Source organism: Fonsecaea multimorphosa (assembly GCF_000836435.1).
Source record: "Fonsecaea multimorphosa CBS 102226 unplaced genomic scaffold supercont1.14, whole genome shotgun sequence".
In the NCBI taxonomy this organism is placed as follows: Eukaryota; Fungi; Ascomycota; class Eurotiomycetes; order Chaetothyriales; family Herpotrichiellaceae; genus Fonsecaea; species Fonsecaea multimorphosa.
In genome coordinates this window covers 144,783-161,860 of record NW_015971648.1, presented here as the reverse complement: position 1 = coordinate 161,860, position 17,078 = coordinate 144,783, and the positions used below count along the sequence as shown (strand labels likewise).

At 53.6% G+C, this 17,078-nt stretch overlaps 8 protein-coding genes across 8 annotated transcripts; 2 read left to right on the top strand and 6 right to left on the bottom strand.

Annotated features, from left to right (window-relative positions):
• Positions 1-246: 246 nt before the first annotated feature.
• Positions 247-906, top strand: Z520_07085 (uncharacterized protein; the record flags this gene model as incomplete). The annotated part of the gene is made up of 1 exon (XM_016777584.1): positions 247-906. One exon carries the CDS (start codon positions 247-249, stop codon positions 904-906), a length of 660 nt encoding a protein of 219 aa, XP_016631094.1.
• A 268-nt stretch (positions 907-1,174) lies between these two features.
• On the bottom strand, positions 1,175-3,609 carry Z520_07084 (uncharacterized protein; the record flags this gene model as incomplete). Its single annotated transcript, XM_016777583.1, has 3 exons — positions 1,175-2,872; positions 2,918-3,154; positions 3,265-3,609. The coding sequence occupies 3 exons, from the start codon at positions 3,607-3,609 to the stop codon at positions 1,175-1,177; spliced, it is 2,280 nt and encodes a 759-aa protein (XP_016631093.1).
• Positions 3,610-4,324: 715 nt separating this feature from the next.
• On the bottom strand, positions 4,325-5,008 carry Z520_07083 (uncharacterized protein; the record flags this gene model as incomplete). The annotated part of the gene is made up of 1 exon (XM_016777582.1): positions 4,325-5,008. The coding sequence occupies one exon, from the start codon at positions 5,006-5,008 to the stop codon at positions 4,325-4,327; it is 684 nt and encodes a 227-aa protein (XP_016631092.1).
• Positions 5,009-5,483: 475 nt separating this feature from the next.
• Z520_07082 (uncharacterized protein) lies at positions 5,484-6,221 on the bottom strand (the record flags this gene model as incomplete). Its single annotated transcript, XM_016777581.1, has 1 exon — positions 5,484-6,221. The coding sequence occupies one exon, from the start codon at positions 6,219-6,221 to the stop codon at positions 5,484-5,486; it is 738 nt and encodes a 245-aa protein (XP_016631091.1).
• Positions 6,222-8,416: 2,195 nt separating this feature from the next.
• Positions 8,417-9,293, bottom strand: Z520_07081 (uncharacterized protein; the record flags this gene model as incomplete). Its single annotated transcript, XM_016777580.1, has 2 exons — positions 8,417-8,531; positions 8,587-9,293. The coding sequence occupies 2 exons, from the start codon at positions 9,291-9,293 to the stop codon at positions 8,417-8,419; spliced, it is 822 nt and encodes a 273-aa protein (XP_016631090.1).
• A 2,550-nt stretch (positions 9,294-11,843) lies between these two features.
• Positions 11,844-13,373, top strand: Z520_07080 (uncharacterized protein; the record flags this gene model as incomplete). The annotated part of the gene is made up of 3 exons (XM_016777579.1): positions 11,844-13,111; positions 13,194-13,277; positions 13,334-13,373. The coding sequence occupies 3 exons, from the start codon at positions 11,844-11,846 to the stop codon at positions 13,371-13,373; spliced, it is 1,392 nt and encodes a 463-aa protein (XP_016631089.1).
• A 476-nt stretch (positions 13,374-13,849) lies between these two features.
• On the bottom strand, positions 13,850-15,321 carry Z520_07079 (uncharacterized protein; the record flags this gene model as incomplete). Its single annotated transcript, XM_016777578.1, has 2 exons — positions 13,850-14,498; positions 14,942-15,321. 2 exons carry the CDS (start codon positions 15,319-15,321, stop codon positions 13,850-13,852), a joined length of 1,029 nt encoding a protein of 342 aa, XP_016631088.1.
• A 735-nt stretch (positions 15,322-16,056) lies between these two features.
• On the bottom strand, positions 16,057-17,001 carry Z520_07078 (uncharacterized protein; the record flags this gene model as incomplete). The annotated part of the gene is made up of 1 exon (XM_016777577.1): positions 16,057-17,001. One exon carries the CDS (start codon positions 16,999-17,001, stop codon positions 16,057-16,059), a length of 945 nt encoding a protein of 314 aa, XP_016631087.1.
• Positions 17,002-17,078: the final 77 nt, after the last annotated feature.

The window sequence follows — 17,078 nt, the reverse complement described above, 5'->3', positions numbered from 1 at the left end:
ATCCCACCCAACGGCGATCTGAGAAGATTTTCCAACTTGTGACAAAAAAAAGATGGCCATCAACGAGATCTACCAATACTCCCTGGTCAAGTGAGTGTGTTTCTGTTTCCTCCCCTTGCTTCCCCCCCACGAACGCAATGGTTTTCCTCGACTTGAATATTGGCTGTGTCTCCTACAAACCCACCCGCCCTGGTCTTTTTGGCTATTACCGCTAAACAAACAAACGAACGTCTATTTAGTGCATTAATGTCCGGCGTCTCAGACAGCGGCATCACCGTCTCGCAACTCCTAGAAAAAGGAAACCAGGGCCTGGGCACCTTCGTGCGCATGGACGGCGAACTGCTCCTGCTCGACGGCACCGTGTACCAGCTGCAAGCCGAGGGTCAGATCCGCGTGGCCTCACCCACGGACCAGATCCCCTACGCGGCGGCGACGCATTTCCGCTCGCAGCGGACCCTGACGACCCGTCTCGAGGATAAGGACGCGATCGACAAAGTGCTGGAAAAGTTCAACGACCACGCGAGTAACCTGTTCATGTCGTACCGGATCCAGGGCGTGTTCGACCGGATAAAGTGTCGCACGGTCAAGGGCCAGGAGTACGACGGCCAGCCCCTCAGCGAGCTGGGGAAGAAGCAGTTTGTCGCAGAATATCAAAACGTCGAGGGCACCATTGTGGGATTCCGCTCGCCGGCGGCGTGGCAGGGCTTCTTCGTCGCCGGCGAGCATATGCACTTCATTGACAAGGACAAGAAGATTGGCGGCCACGTCCTTGAACTGCACGCGGATGAGGTCAACATGGGCATTGCTACAGTGAACAACCTTCACATTGAACTGCCTACCTCGGACAAGTTCAATTCGGCTGTCATGTCGACAGACGATATGGGTTTAAAGTCTGTGGAAGGGTGACTACCTGATCACCAAGCGAGGCAGACTTTACGGGGCAATGATAAACCATCCATCATAATTTTGGTTTCACAACGACCACCCTGCAACAAAACTTTCCAGCTTTCCCTCCAATACTCTCCCCCTACCACATTGAACCTTTCGAAACCCAAAAGTAGAGACCGCTTCCGAACGACAGCAAGACGGGCGTTTCTGAGTAGCCCTTCCAGCTCGTGGCACCTGCATCACCAGCTGCCGACAAATTGAGGCTGATCGGGCCTGCCACGCTGCCTCAGATACTCCACAACAGGTCTTCTTTTGTAAGAGAGCCAAATGTTTTTTGAATTGCTTCTTTCGTGTCCTCAATGAGCTTGCGTTCGTTTTCATTCCACGCCTCGAGCTTCCCCATTCGTCTGCCTTTAACAATACGATCTGCGGCGCTGAAAATCTCACTGCAGAAACAGATGCAGTTGATCCCCTTCTCAGCCTCCTTGTCAGAATGCATCTTGTCCGACAACTGGGAGACCACGCTGAGACATCGCTCAAACAGTGCAATGAGGTTCACCCGGGCCATAGGAAGGAGCCCGCAGTTACCCGTGGTGATTAATCGATGCGTCGCCAGCGCCAGCGGCAATAGCTTTGGATTTTGGCCTGCAGCTTCAACGATCTGCACATCTGCCTTGCACATCCTCGTTGTTGACCACTCTCCGCGACCTTGGCGACTACGCACAATGGGGGGATTAAGCGCCTGTATTTGAGCATCACTGATGTAGTAGTTCTGGTGCTTGTAGCGGAACAACACACAGCCCGTCATGTGCTTGTGGTGGTGAGTGGGAATATCGAATCCAGCTGCAGCCTTGGCCGCATGAGCCGGGATAGCAAGGCACCAGTTGTCATGCCGGTTCCTGCCCTTGTGACCCTGTTCGAATTTCAACCTGGCGCCCACGTGTCTCGCCCAACATGTGCGAAAGTTGGACTTTGGCGCCTTATTCGCAGGAAACATGACTTCGCCAAATTGAACGCATAGACTTTCCAGGATCGGGATTTCCTCTAGCCCGCCCAGTTGCCTGAGAACGTTGTAAGAATGCAGCACCGCGCCCACGTAATGCCGATATTTGAGCAGGTGCAACCCATAGTAGTGGCACAGATCTACCATTTCGAGGGCATGATTGCCGGCGACCCATGGCGATTGAAAAACAAGGTCCCAGCAATTGTAGCTCGCATACCCATGCAGCTGACTTTCCAAATCATGCAGGTGACAGGCAAGGGTTTGAGGACATCGGCAGGGAAAGGCACCTTTGTTCTTCAAGATCGTGGTGAGATGAAAGCGAGCTTGGTGTGCAAGCTTTAACGCGACGATACGACCTTGTGAGGCCATTTGTGGCTGTGGAATGGATCGAAGAAAGCTTTGAGTGCTTTGGACCAGGAGATTCATTCCCAGAACAGCCAACCAAGACTGTTGAGTATTCTTCGAATTCGAAATGGAGCAGCACACATCCCAATAGACTGGTGTCCCGGTCTTGATGACCTCGATTTCTGTTGCTTTGTTGTTCATGAAAAGGACAAGCTTCTCTATAATGGCTGGTGAGAGGTATTGGCTGCCGGCATCCTCTTTGATGACCCTCCGCTGGGCTTCTTGAGCCTCTTTATGGCCACAGCTGGCGCAAGATGTGTTAACCACAGGCAATTTACCGTTCGAGACATCTGATAGGTTTTGTTCAATTTGCCCTAGTCGATCCAGCAGGGCTTGCGTTGTGCGCGTCGGGTCCTCCGCACCACCTTCACTTTGACCTACCGCACGCTTGGAAGAACACAAATCACGGAGGTCTGCCAGGCTAAAGTCTTCGTCGTGTTGGAGCAAACCACTGACGACCTGGCGCAGCAACGCAAAAGCGACATTGGTGATGAAAGATGCGGATGCCAAAGACAGAGTACCCTCTCCAACAAGTCTCCAATATTGTTCGACCGACCTCGAGATGTCGTGAATTTGCTAGTCTCGTTAGCGAGACGCTCATACAATTCACGGTTGCCCTACCTGTGCGACGGCTGCCAGTTCGAGAGCGTTGCCCAGATCATCATCTGCAAGACAAATGTCTAGGTCTTGGCCCTCAGATGCGGAGGGTGGCGATGAAATGGGCTTAGACTGCCCTGAAGGCCCCTTCCCACCAGGGGTTTGTCCTTCGTGGTCTTGGACATCTTCGACGGTCAGGCCTTCGTAAAGATTGACCGGACGAAGTGGCTGACAGACGGGAGATGTCGAAGGCGATTTGCGCTGTGGTGGGTTCCGAGGCTTGGGGTCACCACAACAATCGCACAGATCATTGTAGATTTTGGTGAGACTGCGGATGAAGTCAGCAGGAGGTCGACACGCCATCAATTCACGACTTGCGTTTCAGTGAAGTGTTCGTGATTGATCGTTTCGACATCGTCAGAAGATTCACCGACTTGGGATCTGTAATATTTGCTGAATTTCTTGCGATCTGAAATCGTCTCGCGGAAGTAGAAGTGCACCACATCGGGCAGAGAACGTATCTTCTTGGACGCCACCTGAGCTAGAGACTCGAGGTCCTTGATGGTCAAGCTCTTGACTGGCTTGTCTGGCGTTGGGCTGTGCTGGAGGAACCAGGTCAGAAGAGCACGCGTGCTTTTCTTGTACCGTACATAGGCATCGAGCAGATCCGGGGGGAGGCCGCTAAAGCTGAGCTTGTGTGAGGCGTTGAGTAGCATTTCTGAAGACTTCTTGACGGAACAGAGAATACAGCGGGAAGATGAGCACAAGAATGTCAAGGTGAGAGGCTGGCGGGTTCACAATTTGAAGTATCAAAAATGTAAGCTGTGGAGCTTCTTTCCACACAGTGACGGGAAAGTGAAACTGGCAAACAACCTTGATATTTGGACGGGAAGGAGCAGGTGAAGGCAAACTTATCTCTTGGGAGCAGCAGATCACAATATAGAAGAGGATCTGTCATCTCGCCATCTCGTCATCGGCATCTTGAAGCTCACAGCATTGGATCCCAGACACGAGCGTCGCACACACAAATACACATGGTCCTCCATCCTGGGCTGAGCAATGGGGTCCCATGCAGGCCAATGCCTCAGCATCATTGGCGCAAGGGATTCCTGCGAGGTACACATGGTCTAGAGTCAAATGTTTTGTGTAGAGGCATCGAGTGAGGTGACGAATAGAGATGAGGAATGAATTTTGAGGACCTTAACGCATTTTCTCAGGGACCGCCACACGTGACCCGACGTTCGATGAGGTGATCCGAGACGCCGCCGAAGCATGGATACGATGAATTGCAAAGTGGAGCAGAATCGGTATTGTTCTAAAAAAGACTGTCATGTAGAAATGGTGAGTGTCGTGGATGAGGAATAGTCCCGAGATAAACCTCTAGTCAACCACCGCGCCCAGACATTGGCAGAAACATTCCAACTTTCGCACTCATGGGCTTCCATAGTACTCGTAGCCCCCAAAGACCTCTTCATCGATCCGTGCGGGTACACTTTGTTTGCGCTTCGCCAGTTCCTCGATGGAAGTGCTGTATTTGTGGTTGCTAGGTTGAGACAGCGCCCGCGCACGAGCGGTATTCTTGGTTGGGGTTGTCTGGTGTTCAAATGGAGTTCGACTGCGAAGGTCGGTAGTTGACGCCGCCGTCTTGGGATTCTTGTCATCCGCAATCCTGTGCTGGCCCAATGGATTGCTATCCGAATGGCGCCGCTCCAGCGGACACCTTCCCTGATCAACGGTGGAGACAGATCCAATTGAGAATAGCCTCGACTTGGGTGAGACGGCGAATTGAGCTTTCAGATCGTCCTCTTCGATATACATGGACCAGAGCACGTTGCTATTCTTTCTGGCCCAGTCACTTTGCTTCCGCTCAGAAATTCCGCTTTCGTTCTTGGGTGCTTGGGATGGTACTGAACTAATTCTCTTGGCCACCACTTGTTTCCAGATTCTGGCCAACACGAAGACCATGCTGCCGAGCAGAAGCGTTGAGATCACCGAAAGGACGATAATTGCGGATACGAGGGATTCGGAGGGTAGAGCGCGAGAGACAAGCTGTCGAGATGGAGCACTGAAAGTACTGATGTCGGCAATTGCGCCGATGGAAAGAATCGGCGCCATTTGAAATAGCTAATGAGTGAATCTCTGTCACGCGATTGTGGAAAGAATGTCTTGCCGGGATGGCAGCGGCAACGGATAGTACACGTGGAAAGTCAAAGGAGTGTTTGAGTAAAAAGTAAAGAGCGAAAGTAGTGATTGAAATCGAACTTGCCTGTGGCGAAGAGCACCATATAAAGCAATGATACCACGTAACTCATCCCACAATCGTGGTTCGAAGGGGGTTCTCCTTGCGCGTTGCATTCCACAAGACCGCGACTTTCGTGGCAGGGAATAGTGTGCCTCCTCCTGCCTTCCCAAGACATGCACGCGGGGATGTATAGCAGGGACCCGGATGGGCCATGGTCCGAGCACGCATGTCCGTGCGGATATCCTCCTCTGTGGTGGGCTAGACTTGGGTCTGCTTTTTCAGTCAAAACTAGCCTCGCCCCGCCCAGCCCCTCCAAAACCCCTTGCCACGACGTCAGAGTCTAGCGAATCACCTCTGTTGCAGCATAGGATGATCCAGAAGACCGTCGATGGTAACATTGCCATCGGCGGCTGGCGGGTGTCTCATAGCCAGGTATTGCAAATCCAGGGCATTAAGGGGGGATACCGGAGTGGGCGGCTGCGGAGCAGCTATGATGGGTACCTCCTCAGGTGGCCGTCTCGTAACCTGACTCGGCTGACGGACATAATCGATTGGGTTGTAGGGTTTTATGAACGGCTGTTCGTGGACGCGAGGAGGTTGCGGACCCAACCAAGGATCAGAATGTGTGGATGGCGGAGAAGGGTAGCGAGAGTACGGTGGAGGAGGATCGAGATGGTCTGGCGGCAGGGCAATGGCAATATTGACACTTGCCCTCTTGTTTTGGAAGCTCGACTCATGGCCATCAAATCCTGTCCATTCCCTTTGCGCCATTTCAGCCGACCTGCTGCGGTGTGTGCGAGGTGTAGGACTTCTGAGGTGGCTAATATCCAATACTGCCCGAGGCTCGAGGGCTGGAGGAGATGTTGTTCGCGGGCGTGGAGGGGGTCCAGGAAGTGGTCGATCCAAATAGTAACCATGTACATATCGAACCTCTGCTCTCTCAACTGGGCGAAATGCCACCGGAACATTTTCCCAATTGGTCTGCTCGAGTTGAGTATGTGTCGAGCCTGTCAGCATCATGCTGGAGCGAGATTGCCGCAGCTTTGAACGGACTTGACTGAAGACATTGTTGTTTGATGAAGTCATCATGGCCAATCGAGTCCTAAAGACAGGTAGAAACCACGATCATTGACTTATCAGGCTGCCCGAAAGAGTGAAAGAAATCTCAAAGGACGACAATGATCTTTCAAGTTCCCTCTGGCGGCATCCGGTGACCCTCGGGGCAGATCATTTAAAAGCAGACGACGAGAAGATATTGGCCACCAGCCGGGCCGCTCGTCGAAGGGTGAAGATAGACGCGGCTTCCGTGAGGCCATGGCGAAGGGCGACATATGAGTTTAACTGTTTGATGGGCCGAAAGGGCAACTTTCGACAACCCTCATCGTTTCGTAATCGGCGACCTGGAAACTGTCAGACTTACACCAGAGTCCGCGCCAACACTGGATCTGTCCATTGATAGTAAATGGTGCGGGCAGCGACTGTCAGTAAGCGGTAAGCGTCAGAATAATCATAGCAGAAGGGGCCAGCATGTCGCGACCGCAGTGAAGAATACATAGTAGCACTGTGGCAGCGAGGCGGGCTAAGGGAAGCAAAGTTTCTCCTGGCTGTGCAGCAATGCCCTTCTACTCCCAATCCCATGAGCTCACGATCTCTCAATAGCCCACCTTGGTAGCGAACATTTATCAGCATGTGACGGCAACAGTAAAAGTCCAAAAGGAAGATTGCTGCACGCCGGTCGCGGTAATGGGCGGGAGGCTCTCCGCGATCCAGTGTTCCTTCTGATCAGGTTGTAATAGAAAAGAAAACGAAAGGCTTCCTTCGCAGATGAAGCCGTTGCAAAGATTGCCCCTAACAAGTTTAGAGCTGACAAGCTGGGGGCGGAGTAAGCCTCTCAAGCCTTCACATGGCCACCCGCCCAGCCTCACTAGCCCCAAGCCTGGCGATCAAAATGGCTGTTTTTGGGGTCCAAGCTGGCAAACGTCTTAGGCTGGGGGCCCTTGGAGCCTCGATGGAATAATGCCTCAGGCGCGTCAGGAGTCAGCAGCGCAAAGTAACTCTCCATCTGGCTCAGCGCGAGCCGCCATGCAGAATGAAAACACACCGTCGATGATCGTGCGCACACGATCAATCTTGCGTTTCCCCAGTGGGATGTCGATGATGTCCACAAGGGGGATCTTGTATCATATTTGAAGTGTGTGATGCCCGGGGCCCGTCCCAGGGGCATCGGCCCGTGCTTGGGTTACATCTGTCCTCCCATCAACAGATGTTGGATCTCTCATGATGGAAAGTGCTTGTACTCGTAGGGTGAAGCGGCTGAAACGAGGAGAGGGCCAACCATATACCTGTCCAGTGTCCACGGGAAGATGTTCGGGGTGGGAAATTAATCGAGATGGTCTAGTTCGAGAATCAGCCGTTGTCCTCTGTGCAGAACCTTCCCCACAGATTTGAACACAACCACTGATCAACACCTTTTCCTGGGGGAAGAGAAATGCGAGCATCACGAGATTGCCACGTGCGAACCTGCCCAAAGACACACGATCCAGGCGAGATTGCTGGTGCCAATTTCGCATGCGGCATCACAGTGCCGTCCCAAGCGGCGCTCAATCTTCCCTCCCCAATGGAAAAGCAGCGTTGCTGTTGTTTATGAGTAATGCCAAGCCCTCTAACCATGGTGTTTCAACTCCTCATCGAAGAAGGAAGGTGTGAGAATCCAAGAAGACTCGGTACCTGGCGAGCTGGGTATATACGAGGTAGCGTGCGTGCGAGTCAAGGAGGACCGAGTGGCGTCTTGCGACATGCTAATTTCGGCCACATCCAATCTCCCAGACATCCATCCACCTCTTCGTGCCCGCCACCTCCACTTCTCCTTCCCCCTGATTCTCGGTCTTCACACAAAGTTCACGGCACGGGTTACAGCAGACGGCACAGTCCCAAAACAGGACAGATGATCGACGACAAGAAAACACAATCCAAAGAGATCTTCCGGTAAACAGGTATTACGCAATGCTGGCTACAGTGGTCAAGCCAGCACCTCCTTGCTGCGTGCAAAAATAATGTGCGAAGAAGGGACCATCTTCAATCATGCAAATAACTAACCCATGCACACTTGCAACTAATTACAGAAACACTCGCTGCTCTCCTTCACATAGACAACCTCCCCAGACATGCTGCTTTGTTCCTTGGTATCAAGCAGGACTTCTTTGCTGTTCCTGCAAATGCAATGGCCATGTGGATCGTAACAGAAAAATGTTCAAAAGCCCTTCGTAAAAGATAACCCTCGCTTATGCCATAACCAAAACGGCGGCAGCAGCGAGACCTGCAAGGGCGAAAGATCCTGTGTTGGCATTGGCAGCACCAGTGAAAGTAGCGACGGCAGGTTGGACGGGGGTGGCAGATCTGTTTGGATCGTTAGCATTTCTCATTTCTTGACGAGTTCCCACAAAAGACTTACCCGGAGTAGGACCAGACGCCAGTCGAAGCAGCAGCAACGGGAGAAGACCAAGCACCAGTGCCAGTGGAGGCGGCGGCAACGGGGGAAGACCAACCGCCGCTGGGAGAGCCAGCGGGCCAAGTGCTGGTGGCCGCAACAGGAGTGGCGGTCGTCGTGAGGGAGCCAGTGCTGTAAGTCCAGTAGCACCAGTCCGAGGGAGGAGCACCAGTCCACTGAGCTTGGATGGAGCTGAGCTGGTCAGTTGGCAGGAGAGAGAACCAGGCCGGGGGAGTGGTAGCGGTGTAGCTGCCGCAAGGAGCGGTGGTGGTTGCGGACACAGGAGTCACCGGGGTGGTCGTGGTAGCGCTGGACCAGTCGGCCCAGGTGCCAGACGGGTCCCAGGAAGCACCGCCAGTGGGCTTGGAAGCAGGGCCAACCGGGGTGCTCGAGGAGCTGCTGGCGCTGGACCAGTCGGCCCAGGTGCCAGACGGATCCCAAGAGGCACCACCAGTGGGCTTGGAAGCAGGGCCAACGGGAACGCTGGAGGTGGTCGAGGCAGTGACGCTGCTCCAGTCGCCCCAGGTTGGGTCAGAGCCGCCCTTGTAGGGGCAGTTGGTGACGGTGGGCTCGCACGAGGTGATGGTCACATCGACAGTGTCGGTGATGGTGGTGGTTCCGGCAGATGCCACGGCAGCGAGGCCGGCAGCGACGGCAATGGAGGAGCGCATTTTTGTTTTTTGGTCGGATTGATATCGAATTACCGGAATCGAGAAAAAATACAAACTCCGAAGAAACGAAGGACGTCGGCGTGGGTGCTTTGAACGAGCGTGGGTGAGCTGAACTCGAAAGAGTGGACGACCGAAGTCAAAGGGCTTTGCAGGATACTGAAGTCACAGCTTGAGTATAGGAAAGGAAAGAAGATGATGGCTTTGGGCGTCCTGAGCTTCTTGTACTGTAGTCGCTAGCCAGGGAGATTGGAGCCGGCTCGACAAGCCATACACCGATAGAGGCTAAAATCACAGTATTCCCAGTGCAATTTCCCCAGCGCTGCCCATCAGACACCATGTCTGGCCACTACCGCGAATGCGATGGACCCATGGTGGACAACGGCGAGGCCACAAACACCCAACAGGGGAGGGCGTCAGGGGGGATAGACCAGTCAGGAGAAAGGAGAGTTTCGCTTCAAACTCGAAAGGCACCAAGAGGCTTCCCACAGGCTCAAATTAAGGCTTCGGGGGCTTGCGCAGGTACCGGGGGCCCTCAGCCAGTGGGACGCGCCGAGTCCAGCCACAGAGGATCTCGGCGTCGCTAGAAGCCTGTCCCAGATCCCAATGTAGACTGGTCGATGGCCGTGGAGTGGATGGACGCCGTCGCTTGGGTATCACGGCGGGTAGTTTGGTGCGAGTTTGCCAGAACAACGTGAGAAAAGGAGCAAGATCCCAGTGGATGCCCAGTGGGGTGCTCAAGCATCCAAAATTGGAGAGAGGCTGTTCACCCGAGATGCCATCGATACCATCGACCGCCCCCGTGGTGCCATTGACGCGTTGGCGCTGATGGGTTGCAGCGTGAGCAGATGGACGCGATGGTGCAATATTAATTTTTCAGTGTTTGTTTCACAGTGGCTCTCCATTTGGATGTCCATTTGGATGTCCATTTGGGTGTCCCATTATTCAGGGGTTTGGCTGTCTCGATTGGATCCACGCCGAGCCTCGATGGCCTTTCAGCTGAGCATTGGCCTGACAAGTGCGAGTTCTTGGCCTTTTTCTTTGATTCGTTCTTACACATAATATCTGTACTCGGTATCATATGGGACAGGATGAGACTGTAAAGTGCATGGATCCTCCCGTGCCTCAATCATCGTCTTTCATCCCAGCGTCTTACGCTGCTCTTCGATGGTGTACAATTACCTCGTATCGGATCTGACCTGCTCACCAGATGCGTGCGCGCGTCCAATTTCTCTCGCCTGTTTGGGTCCCGCGCACCATCATATATGTGTATATCCAAAAACCCTCTTCATCAAGGCTGCATCACAAGGCGTTTCCTCGAAAGGAGATTGGCTATTGCTGAGGCTGATGCTACAGCTGCACCGAGCGAGCTGAGATCACGATCACCGGAAAGCGATGGGAATGGAAGGAAGAGCAAAGAAATCACGGACGTGGACGAGTAAATCTTACGCGCTCCGCTTGACTACTCTTCCGCGTGCATCCTACATGGGAAGGATGTTGGTGATCTTGACCGCAAGCAAAACTCAAACCCCATTGTATTGGTTGTTTGGGTTCGCCAGGATGTCACCCATAATCACCAAAAATCACCAAAAGCCCGAAAGTCATGATGCCATATATTGGCTGGACGTGATTGGGCCGGACATGTTATCCTTCCCTCCGCACTTCCAGTCATGCCCAGAAAGTGCGCTGCTCACTCGATGCATGGGCAATTCTTGGGTTTCTGCTCACTTCCCTCTCTTCCCTCACTTCCCCCTCACTCACATCCTTGCAACACGGTACAAGCCATGCTTCCTCTTTGGTTGATGCATTCAGGCACGGTGTGCTCCTCGACGACTGGATGGGACCCAAGTCCTCCAGAGCAGGGGAACAAGCTGACTTGTACCGTCCAGGTAAGTGTTGCAGTACCTACGGACATGGGCTAATGCTGGATCCAGCTCCTGGATAGCCTATCCGGGTCACTCACAAACGTCATGACAGCAGCTGCAGCTCCTCTCCTTGCCTCGCTTCCATCTCTTCCCTCTCTTCCTATACTATTGCGGCCTTGCCACTCGGAAGCGACACAAAAATCTCCAGTGGAGTTCTTGGTCCACGGACTTGCGCAGCCTCGTCTTACATCTTGAGCCTCTCCAACCTCCCCCGGGTGCCTCAAGCATCATTGACTACGTCACGACTCGAAAAGAGCTGTCTTTGTCGACTTGCCGTGGCATATTCATTGGGGGATTTGGGCACCGGAAATCCTCGTGTGGCGTACCATGACAGCTACATTTTCCCCGCCCCTCGCTGAGAATCACTCAATGTGGTAGAATATGTGTTGGAAGAACTGTTCGACTGATGCTTGCCGAGCCTCGTGTCCACAGGCTTTTGGACAAATGTGGACGAAATGGATCTGACACCCGGATGCTGTCGGTTTCGACGGAATGTTGAGGTCATGCTGTTGGGCAACGAGTCTGGTCAAAGGAAAGCTATAATTCACGCAAACTCCCACAATCGAGCTTTTGATGGTTCTTGATCCTCGTTCCGCTCCAGAATTCGTATTCTATCCCTACCGTGACAATGAAGTCCTACGCGGGTGTTCTCTTGGGCTTCGGTGCTCTTGCAGTGGCTGCCCCTGCTCCTCAACTCACTCTCACCCCTGCGAGCGCCCCCATTCCTCCTGTTCGAAGCAGTGAAGTGACGGGTCCGACTTCTCATGGCCCTTACAACGGCCCGAGTCCGACGGTGACGGGAGCTTTGAGCGCCCCCGCGGTTGCTGCGTCGATCGCTCCTGCTGCCCCATTGCCGGTCACATACACCAACAACAATGGGTTGCTGCAAGCTTCCAGCATGCCTGTTCCGTACCAGCCAGCGGGCGGACAAGGCACCAATGGAACTCTGCCATATTATCACCCGCTGTCCGACTTTGACTACGAGTCGTTGACTCTTGCTCTGTACCAAGAATGGATTGAGCTGGACCTTTTCCACAACGGTCTTGCTCGATTCTCCGTGCAGGATTTCACCAATGCTGGGTTGACTGCAGAGGATCGATTTTTGATCGAATTCATGGCGGATCAGGAGGTCGGCCATGCAACGCTGCTCAGCAACATCCTGGGACCTGCGGCTCCGCCCCAATGTACCTATAATTATCCCTACACCAACGTCCGGGAGTTTATCGACTTTTGCCAGAAATTGACGCGTTTCGGTGAGAGCGGTGTCTACGGTTTTTTGGGTCACTTGGACTCGCGAGAGTCTGCCACGCTGCTCCTTGAGTCTATCACTACCGAAGCTCGCCAACAGATGATTTTCCGGCAATTCGATGGATTGTTCCCGATGCCTCTGTGGTTCATCCCCGGTGTTCCTCAATCGTGGGCGTGGACACTGCTGGCACCCTATATTTCGAGCTGTCCCGCGAACACGACTCGTCTGGCATGGCAGAACTTCCCTCCGCTCACCATCATCAATAATCCCAACCCAGCTAAGACGAACCCAAATATTGGTCCCATGTCAAACACCACTGGATCTAACCCTCTGAATACTACCGGCATTGCCTCTAGTAACCTGTGTCTCAACGCCAAGGGTCAATCCTCGGACTGTGGTCCAGCTATCAGTCAAAACAAGTCCATCCCGCTGTCTTACCCTGGAAGACCCATTCAGTTGTCGTGGGGCAATGTGAACGAGACCGTTGGTCCTAATAACAGTTACATCACCGCGCGATCACCTCTTGCCGATGCGCCCCGCTATGCCATGTTCGTCACCCAACTCAATGCCACCTTCGTTCCACTAGTCAACATCAGCGGCAACACTGGCGCGGTCGTTCAGCCCAATATGTCGACCTTTGCTGGAGAGTGAGTTCTTCCCCGTGCATCCTTGAGCCGCCTTTTTGGGAGCTTAAGTATTTGCGAACACTGGCTAATGAGTTTGTCACAGTCCCGCCGCCAACGGAACTATGTTCATTGCCTTGACAAGTCAGAACCCATATGTCACACCATTCAATCTGTCGATGGTGAATCCGTAAGTCCTGGCAATAGGAACCGAGGAAATGGAGAATGTTGCTGACTATATAACAGTTATGTATATGCGGGACCAGCTTTGTACCAAGCTGGTTAAAGTGTCACCTATTGGGTTGTGAAGGGTGGTGTGATGATATGGGCTGCGATAATAGTGCAGTAATGGATGATGAATAGGATGTCTGCGCAGCAGAACTGAGGAAGAAGTACGACAAGAAATACGCAATTGGAGGTGGTTTAGCAGGAACATCTGTACAGCACGAGGTCAAATCCTCCAAAACAAAATCTTAATGGAATCATCACATTCACTCATCTAATAGCCTGTATGTGATTCGATCTCGATATCGTTCTCGCGTGTGGATCTATTCTCCAACCGAAGCAAATGGGTGGTGATTGATGCTATTCCCGAGCAGATACATTCAACATAGAAACCATCATGAGATAAGGACAGAAGACGTATATGGTCTAGCAGAGTAGATAAGTAAATATGCTGGTTCTTTAGCCCAGCTTGGTCGTCGGATCATTACGCTCAATGAACACACCCAAAAAAAGCGCCCTAACATCTCGGCCCTCCACTCAAATCGTATTCCCCTCCCTAACCCAGCTCCAATCCCTCTCGAACCGCGCCCACCCACCGGCCTCGGGCTCCTCCATCATCTTCATCTCGTGCACGACCATATCATAGGTGCCCTGCGCGGGGATCCGGCCCGCGCAGACGTTGCCGCCCATGGCAATATTCAGCAGCACCACAAAGTCGGCCATGGGCCGCGTCCCCGCGGGGATGGGCGCTTTCATGACGGCTTGCCCGTCGATCCACCAGACCATCCTCCCCCGCTGTCCCTGTCCTTGCATCCACGCGAACTCGAACCGCACGGGTCTCCCGGCGTTCATGCCCTGCACCGGCGTGGCCACGACGCGGTGCTTGTTCGTGTCCTGCGGCGTGTAGAACCCCCAGTGCAGGCAGCTGTGGTTGACGCCGTCGCCGTTCCAGGTCTCGGCAATGTCCACCTCGCCGTCCGTGGGCCACGTGAAGGGTTCGAAGGGTAGAAGCCAGAATGCGGGCCAGATCCCGCCCGCGCAGGGGAGCGTCAGTGTGGCCACCAGGCTACCCCGGGAGCGCGACAGGCGTTGTCGTGAGACGAGTCGTGCGGATGTGTATTTCTTCGCGGGATCCGGGTGGTTCGGCGTGGAGATGGCGCGTAGGACGAGGAGATTGTTCGGTGTGCTGTTTAAGAACCGAAAGAACGGGGAGGGGAGGGAAAATGTTAGACAGTGGTGTCGAGATAGAGGGGGGGGGGGTTGGGATAGGGGGAGAAGAGGAGATCAGGAAGACGTGATTTTCAGGGACAGAATAAACAACGACGAGAACCGTGTATCTCCCCTGAGATCGAGCCTGCTAAGGGGGCTTTTCTGCCCAGAAATAACCGCACACCAGCCGTTGAGCAAAAATACGCTCTAATCCTTCTGCCACACACTCTCTCTCCCAAAGACAGGAAGCGAATCCACCTCGTCTCCAGCCAACATGTCCAAAACCCGAACAAAAATGATAAGAAGGAAAGCAAGAGAAAAACGACCCTCGAGGTCTGACATGCGCTCGACCATTCGACATCTCGACCTTGACGATCAAGTCTTGGGCTCTTTTTTTGGGGAAAAACAAACAAAACTTACAAGAACGAATTCTCCCCCTCGGCCGTATAATGCTCCATCTCATTGTTTCCCCACCCGTTGTTGTTGCCCAGCTTGTGCTCCCACTCGGCGCTGACCGGCGTCCCTGGGTCGAGTCGTGCTCGCCAGTATATCGTCGGCTGCAGCGACTGGCCCTGCTGTGCAGGGAATTGTTGGTTGGGACGTGTGGATTCCGGGATCGGTGGCGGCTGTTGGTGCTGCTGTGCGCCGGGATATTGCTGCGGTGGAGGTTGATGGTACTGGCTCTGTTGCTGTTGCTGGCCACCGCCGGAGCCGGAGCCGCCAGACAGGATCTTCTGTCCTTCCTGCTGGAGGTCTTTGATCTGGGCTTTGAAATGTGCGAGGGCGTCTTTGAATGGCATGGCTACTAGCTAGGTAGCAATCTAGGTGGGTGGGTTTTTGGATATGGCGCCGCGGAGAGCCTGATGATGAGTTCACTCCCACCCAGCTCCGGCTGTTTCTTGTCGGACACTAGATATATATTTGCTGCCTTTAGTTCCCTCTCTTTGGATGAGATGCTGGAAGCTGTGTGATGGATGAAGCTGGTTTGTTTTCGTTTCTTGTTTTATTTTTGGTGGCTGTGCACTTTCGAAATGACGTTGCTCGCCGACCTGGTTCCTGGTTCCTGGAACCATTGGAGTTTGGGACGGCGGAATGCGTTCCGGTGCATCAAAGGCTAAAAAACTTGGTGTAGAAGACCACAACTCCACACGTTCACCTTGAAGGGTGTGATATACCAGTAGCGGATACGTCTCTCAACTGGGCCTCGCATCCTTGTTAGTCTGTTACTCGCTGCGATCAATACACTGGCGCGGATGTTTGATGGTGCTGAGGCATCTGTCCAGACTTTCAGTGGCTCCATCTTGTGGATATGCCTGTACTCGCTACCATCATGTAGTTGGCAACGATGCGATCGAGATGCTCCAGATGCTCAAGGAAAGAGAACGAGTCGAGGACGGAAACATGGTGTGAAATCTCTCTTATTCAGTCGCCCATGGCGACAGAGCGCACGCTCTCTTGAACACTTAGTAAAACAAACAGCACGTCGATCCTCCTCGGCCGAGGCCGACCGTCATGCTCGCTGGCGGGCGTCTTCTCTATTCAGCCTTGTCGGCTTCCTCCTCTCCGGCCTGCTCCGCCCTCAACAGCCCCCAGCGACGCATGACGGCCTCCTCGGCCTCACGCCGAATCCGAGCCCGTTCCTCCCTTGTGTAGCCGTCAGGGGTGTCATCGTCGTCGTCGACGACAACACCCCCGACGGCTCCCTCCTCTTCTTCCCCCTCCTCCCCCTCCTTCTCCCAGGCGGCCTTCTCTGGCGCGCCCGCCATGCCCTCGGTCACGAGCCATGGCTCGCGGAAAACAAGCGCCTTCAACTCCTTGATGGCGCCAGTGATTGTCGTGCAGGCCTGGCAGCGTTTAAGCTTGCCGCCCCAGGGCTTCTCCTCCACAATGGCGTTGCAGCCATTGCGAGCGCCCTCGTTCTGGACGTAGTCTTGGCAGTAGTCGTATTTCGCCTTCTTGCAGGCGTCGCACTTGTATTTGTAGCACATTTTGGCTGGAGAGGAAGCTGTGTCGGAGATGTTTGATTGGGTGGTTGCCGAGGAAGAGGTTTCTGTGTCTGAAAGGAATGCCGACAAGGAGATTTGGACTGAGTGCAGTGAATAGGTGACAGAGTGAGGCAGAGAGGCGTGAGAGAAGAGACGTGAAGCTGGTGAAGCTGGTGAAGCTGGATCGGCGGGCTTGAAGTCTTGTTTGAACAGGTTGCGCGGGCTGATCGAGCAGGATGATGGATTCCAGGCCTTTGACGCGCCTTGGATGATGATCTGTCTGAGTCTGTTCTTGAGAGTGATTCTGCAGATTTGAGATGAGTTGAAGACTGAGATGAATGTTTTCAAGGTCATGCTGGAGTTTTCACTGTTGACTGCGACAGCGACAGCAGCCCTTGGCGGCAGGGTACGGTAGAATCGGCCTTTAGAAGAAAACATCCTAGAGAGGAAGGCAGGGCGAGCCATCTTGTCTTCTTGCAGAATGATTTGAGACATCTTGTGAAAAGAAAGACACCTGGACCAGTAGATGAAGATGTCTGAGAGCGAGGATGAATCCGTCGTCCGTACCCTTT